Source organism: Carassius auratus, chromosome 14 (assembly GCF_003368295.1).
Source record: "Carassius auratus strain Wakin chromosome 14, ASM336829v1, whole genome shotgun sequence".
NCBI lineage: Eukaryota > Metazoa > Chordata > Actinopteri > Cypriniformes > Cyprinidae > Carassius > Carassius auratus.
This window is the reverse complement of record NC_039256.1, coordinates 10876800-10882959: the sequence shown is the minus strand read 5'-3', so window position 1 is coordinate 10882959 and position 6160 is coordinate 10876800. Positions and strand designations below refer to the sequence as shown.

Here is a 6160-nt window from a genome sequence, read left to right as displayed (position 1 = left end):
AATTACATTTCTACCTATTAGATTGTGTTTCATTAACATCTACACCTACCTCTTACAATAATGCAAAAACAGTCATTATTGTTGTACATTGTGACAAAAGTTATATTAATGTAGGCCAACAGTCTATCAGCCGTACCCCAGTTTTGCAACAGGTAGCCTCAAACTCTGATTCAGCAGCCATTATATGATTGGTGAAAATGCTGTACTGTTTATTTGTGTGTGTGTGTGTGTGTGTGTGTGTGTGTGTGTGTGTGTGCGTGTGTGTGTGTGTGTGTGTGTGTGTAGGCTACATGGAGAGTTTTAGACAACAGTCCAACACACTGAATAAACTGTTGTTCTGTCCCTCACAGCCACGTTTTCGTTCACGTTAAATTAAAATGGCGTCTGCTCTGACTAAAGTCTATCGAGTCAGCAAAGTTCCATCGATCTCTGTGCCAAAGCCACGGCGCACTCTGCTCTTCTCCTTAATTTACGGAGCATCGGTACACCACCAGTGTCCGGAGAGCGTGCTGCAGCGCTTATTTGCATGGGTGTCTGGCGTTGAGTGACAGAGAGGATCCCTGTGTATCGAGTCCGGGACATCCCCCAATTAAACAGATCTCCTCTCTCCTCTGTCAGCACCCGCCATCCATCAGTGCCAGCGCGCCGGCCGTGCCCGGAATAGCCAAGTGTCGCTTCTTCATCAAAACAAGCAAGCGGGTTCAATTCGAATCTTAAATATAAAACTATTTAAAAAAAAAAAAAAAACATATATAGAGACTTAACTGAGTAACATATATTAGATCAATTTAATACGTCATTTATAATGCTGAAAAATAAATTGATCATTTTTTATTTTATTTTATTTTGTTTTATTTATTTATTTGGGGGGGGCATCAGCAACACATTAAAATGATGTAGTAATAATATTAATAATAATATGAATAATTACTGAAACATCAATCATAGAGTTACAACGAGTCATGATGATAGATAGGCTATTAGTTCTGTAACAGTGTCTAAATTCACAAATGAACGAGTTGCACGAGACAAAACACAGAGAGCAAGGCTGCTTGCTAGTGCTGCTCCACTTATGAAAAAAACTGCGTTATTGTATGGGGAATGCATTCGTAATGAGATCAGTACGTCGGAATAAATAAGCTTTTCATGCATGTGTTATAGTAAAGCATTTGTTTTGTAGTAAATATAATTAGCGCAGCTATAGAAAAAACAGAGTTTGTTACGAATTGAAGCGCCTGTGCTAATGTTGAAATAAGTTATTATTTCTGCACCGGAGGAGTGTTGAGAAAAAAGTTCTCTCTCGTAAATCTTGGAACGGGCGAGGCAGCATAGTGCTGACATTAGTTACTGTGCGGAGCTCTGGACTTCAAGAGCCCAAGTCTCCCTTTCACTGCCAAGCGCCGATCAGCGCGACATCAGGAAACTCCAAATAAGGGCATGGAAGTGGAAACCCACCGGAATCAAGCCTTATGTAGTCACGACCTTATATGGCATGGCGGAGCAGGATTTTCCGGCCAGGGCTCTGCTACAGCGCAGACGGGAAACCCGAAATGTTAGCGAGAGTTTTAAGGAGAAAAGGCAGACTTGCGCTTCTCTTTCTCTCAGCGAGACACTGCGCTTACGACGCATTGATTTGCTGTGGAGGAGGAACGGGCATCTCCCCTCCATTTAATGCACGGACTTAATGTTTAAGCTCCCCAATCTGCTTTTTTCGTCTAGGCAAACGTCATGTGTCCTCCACTGCAGTGCCTAAATATGGGCTTCCTCCAGTCCAAATATGGACATCTACGTCACGGCAAGAGGATATATAAAGGAGTAGGGATTCTCTGAGCTGAGAAAGAGCTTAGAGAGCCCAAGCGATTCAGCACTAGTGCAGACAACTGATAGGCAACACGTTGCGATATATCTAACAAACACATTAAATAAATGTGACAAGTCAATTCAAAACAACAACAGAAACAAAACAGCGATCTAATTTGCTGAAAAAGTGACATTTAGGGAATGACCAGAAGGGACATTCTGAATCTCACGTATTTTGTCTGAGGCGTAGTGGATTTGTTCTGCATCTTTGGACAGTGAAAAACGGAGAAGACGGAAGACAACAAGAAGACAAACTGTGAGAGTGAGGAGATCAACAGAAAAAAGGAGAGACAGACATCGCAGCATCTTCACATTTGTCGTCCCAGAGGGGTTTAGCTGCTGATCTCTCCAGCGCACTTCTCTCCTCTCCGAGCACACTCCAGAGAGAGATGGCTGCAGCCAAGACAGAGATGCTCCTGCCTGCTCTGCAGATCTCCGACCCCCTGAGCTTCCCTCACTCCCCCATGGATAACTACCCCAAGCTGGAGGAGATGATCATGCTGAACTCTGCAGGGACCCCATTCCTCAATGCCTCGGCACCTGAAGGCACAGGCTTTGGCTCTGGGGATCCCGGGGAGCAGTTTGATCACCTTGCTGGAGGTAAGCACTAAATCCCTCTTGATTTAATTGCATGGTGAGCAAGCTGCATGCTGCTTTCATACAGAGAATTGCGAGCATTGTTGTGCAAAAAATGCAGTTGTTTTCAGTAGTTAATAATAATGTGTCTTTATGCTTAAATGTGAACTTTTACATTTAAGAGTTATTATAATAACATGTATTTAAATTAAACTGCACTGATGTAAAGTTTAACATTTTTAACTAAAGCTGACAGCAAATACTAAGTTGTTATTACTAAGTAAAATCATTGGAATGAATGAGATATTTAGAATTTGCAGAACAGCTTAATTTTAAATCCAATTTTTGAATCATTGAAAGTGCAGATTGAATAGCTAGCTATATGCTGTGCAAGGAAGAAAGAGAGATCAGGATGACAGTAATGAGAAAGAGAGTGCTGAGAGAAGCGCACATGCAGATGGTTTAGCTTGTGCTGGCTCTTGTCTCCGAGGGAGATCGGCAAATGTGTGTATGTGTGTGTGTGTGTGTGTGTGTGTGTGTTTTTGGTGGGGGGGTGCCCCTGCGCTCCATCAGCACCTGCTGCTCTGTCTGGGATTGTGGGAAAACACAGTCTTGACAGCCAGCAGGACCCCCTAACTAAAGCACCTTTGGGATCATTTATGTGCACTCAGATGAGCTCAAGACAATTTAGAGCTAACTAGCTGTGCTATGGTTTCTAATCCACTCTCTCTGTTTTGTGCTTGCTTTTGCAGACACGCTTTCAGAAATCTCCATTGATAAACCTATGGCAGATCAGACCTACTCCACCCAGCGGCTGCCCCCCATCTCTTACACGGGCCGCTTCACCCTCGAACCTGCCCATAACTGCAGTAACAGTCTGTGGGCTGAGCCTCTGTTCAGTCTGGTGAGCGGGCTGGTGGGCATCAACCCGCCCCCCACCTCCATTCCGTCCTCGACCTCTCAGACAGCTCCCCCCTCTTCCTCTTCTTCGTCTTCCATGCCCTCTTCCACTCCGTCATCCACATCCATCGCCAGCCTGAGCTGCTCCGTCCACATGAGTGAGCCTAACCCCATCTACTCGGCGGCTCCCACCTACTCCAGCGCCAGCCCAGACATCTTCCCTGAATCTGGCCCAAACTTCCCCACCACAGTGGGTACCTCACTGCAGTACCCCACTTCGTCATACACCAACAGCAAGCCCTGTAGCACCAGCTTCCCTGTGCCAATGATCCCCGACTACCTGTTTCCCCAACAGCAGAGCGAGATCAGCTTGGTGGCCCCGGACCAGAAGCCCTTCCAGACACAAGCGGGGCAGCAGCCCTCCCTTACACCGCTGTCCACAATCAAGGCCTTTGCCACCCAAACGGGTTCTCAGGACCTAAAGAGTGTCTACCAGTCTCAGCTCATCAGGCCCAGTCGCATGCGCAAGTACCCCAACCGGCCAAGCAAGACACCTCCACACGAGCGCCCCTACGCATGCCCCGTTGAGACCTGCGACCGTCGCTTCTCACGCTCGGACGAGCTGACGCGCCACATCCGCATCCACACCGGCCAGAAGCCCTTCCAGTGCAGGATCTGCATGCGCAACTTCAGCCGCAGCGACCACCTGACAACCCACATCCGCACACACACGGGCGAGAAGCCCTTCGCCTGTGAGATCTGCGGCCGCAAGTTCGCCCGCAGCGACGAGCGCAAGCGCCACACAAAGATCCACCTGCGGCAGAAGGACAAGAAGGTGGAGAAAGGCAGCACTGCAGTGCAGAGCTCGGTTGCAAACATATCCATCTCAGCTCCCTCGCCGGTGTCCAGCTACCCCTCTCCTATCACTTCATACCCCTCTCCGGTCTCCTCCTTCCCGTCCCCAGTGAACTCCTGCTACTCCTCACCGGTGCACACCTCCTACCCCTCCCCTTCAATCGCAACCACTTACCCCTCGGCGACCAGCACCTTCCAGACGCAGGTGGCCACGTCCTTCCCGACCTCAGTGGCCAGCAACATCTACAGTTCTCCCGTCACCACCCCACTGCCCGACATGCAAGCCACGCTTTCCCCTCGGACATCCGACATCTGCTGAGACTTTTGACACCCACCCCAGACCTCCAGGCTTGACTCAAAGGAACAGAAAGCATCAGTGACTTTTAAGTCCCCTCTGCAAAAAGCACTTTTCTGTCCATGCTCCCCACATGGCTCGGTTACAAAACAGTCATGGACTCGGCAAAGACTTTTGAAAACAAAAGGGATTTTTGTGTTGTTCTCTCCCTTCGAATCCTATCCTTTCAAACGATCCTTTCAAAGTTACAAACAAAAGCGACAGGCTTCAGCAAGTTTTCCCTCAGACTGTGCGTGCACAGACGTACTTGCGACACAGAACGACTAAAGGACGTTAACGAAGCCTGTGGGCTTCAGGTTCGACAGGTGTACAGTTACAAAAGACGTTTGAATAATATACATAAGCTACAGTATATTGTACATGTGCCATGTTTCCTTTTTGTTTTTACTTTTTAGTACCATTGTTGTGACAATTGATTTAAATATTTGCATTGTATTATTCTTGAGCAGGGCCATATTTTATAAGATACATTCTGTATTGAGTAGTAAAAATGCTGTGATAAGTTCTTGACCTTGTTTGACTAAAAGCACTTAAGTATTCTGACGCATGTGGAAGAGTGATGTTAGTTTCTCTTATTTTGTAAATATCATCCACTGGTACTATCTTTGTCTTTCTCAAATGTGACAACAAGAACCTGTTAAATGGAGGGGGAAAACATCAGAAAAGAATCAACCACAAATCTTCAATTTTTTTTGGTGCCTTTTGTGAAGCCTTGCAGATGTTTTGACAGATATCAGCGTGTGGATGCATTGCATCTAGCCTTAAGGTGTAAGGGATTTTGTTTTCTCGTTTCTTTTTTCTATATTCAGAAAGTCATTTCAAGGAAAGAAGGGACAGGATTTGAGGGCACTGCATTTCTTTGGGATGTAAGCAAAAAAGAAAACTATAAACTATATTTTTGTAACGGAAATGTACATATCTACATCTTGAGGAGTTGGAATGCTGTAGTTACCTACTGAGTAGGCATGGGATTTTTTTGTATGTTATTTACATGCGGTCCATTATTTTGTCGTTATTTTCATTTTGTATTTGTGTTTGTTCGAAAAAGTGACTGTTTATGGCTTCTAAACACATTGAATGCGCTTAACTGCCAATGGGATATTTGGTGTGCAAGATATCCTTCAAGAACAGAACTATAAATAAAACCTAAATATATAAATATATGTGTTGAATCCCTGTCGTGCTTTTCATCTCTTAGCAACAAGTCTCTATGAATATTGCTTTATAGAGTGAACACACACGCGCACACACACCACTGCATATTAAAAAACTATTAATTGTCATTAAAAGCCATTAGTTCTTGGTCTCAAGTTACCAAATTGAAATCCTTACCAGATATTCTCATACACCTGACAGCATAGATTCAAAATAAAATGTTATGTGATTAAAATGACAGAGTAGCTGATTGCAATGTATAATTTCAGTGGCTCAGATTAATAATGACTATGTTTCATCCTCAAAGAGTGCGTGTGCTTAATCTATTGTAAAGTTTCACAATTGCTTGGATTTGAAAGCATCCAAGCTTTCAGTTGAACAAGTCACGTCTTCCATGACAAAAGATATCAAAACTGCAATATAACCTAGAGCAAAAAAGGAAAAGAAAAGAGCTAACAA

The 6160-nt window shown here is 44.8% G+C and overlaps 1 protein-coding gene across 1 annotated transcript; it reads left to right on the top strand.

Annotated features, from left to right (window-relative positions):
• The first annotated feature begins 1827 nt into the window (after nt 1-1827).
• On the top strand, nt 1828-5709 carry egr1 (early growth response 1). The gene is made up of 2 exons (XM_026279888.1): nt 1828-2460; nt 3189-5709. The coding sequence occupies exons 1-2, from the start codon at nt 2250-2252 to the stop codon at nt 4508-4510; spliced, it is 1533 nt and encodes a 510-aa protein (XP_026135673.1). The 5' UTR covers nt 1828-2249; the 3' UTR covers nt 4511-5709.
• The last annotated feature ends 451 nt before the right edge of the window (nt 5710-6160 follow it).

Excerpts from the sequence above, each read along its gene's own strand:
- egr1 (XM_026279888.1), top strand. The coding sequence starts at position 2,250 with ATGGCTGCAGCCAAGACAGAGATGCTCCTGCCTGCTCTGCAGATCTCC. Across the intron at positions 2,461-3,188 it reads GTTTGATCACCTTGCTGGAG|ACACGCTTTCAGAAATCTCC; the intron begins GTAAGCACTAAA and ends TTGCTTTTGCAG.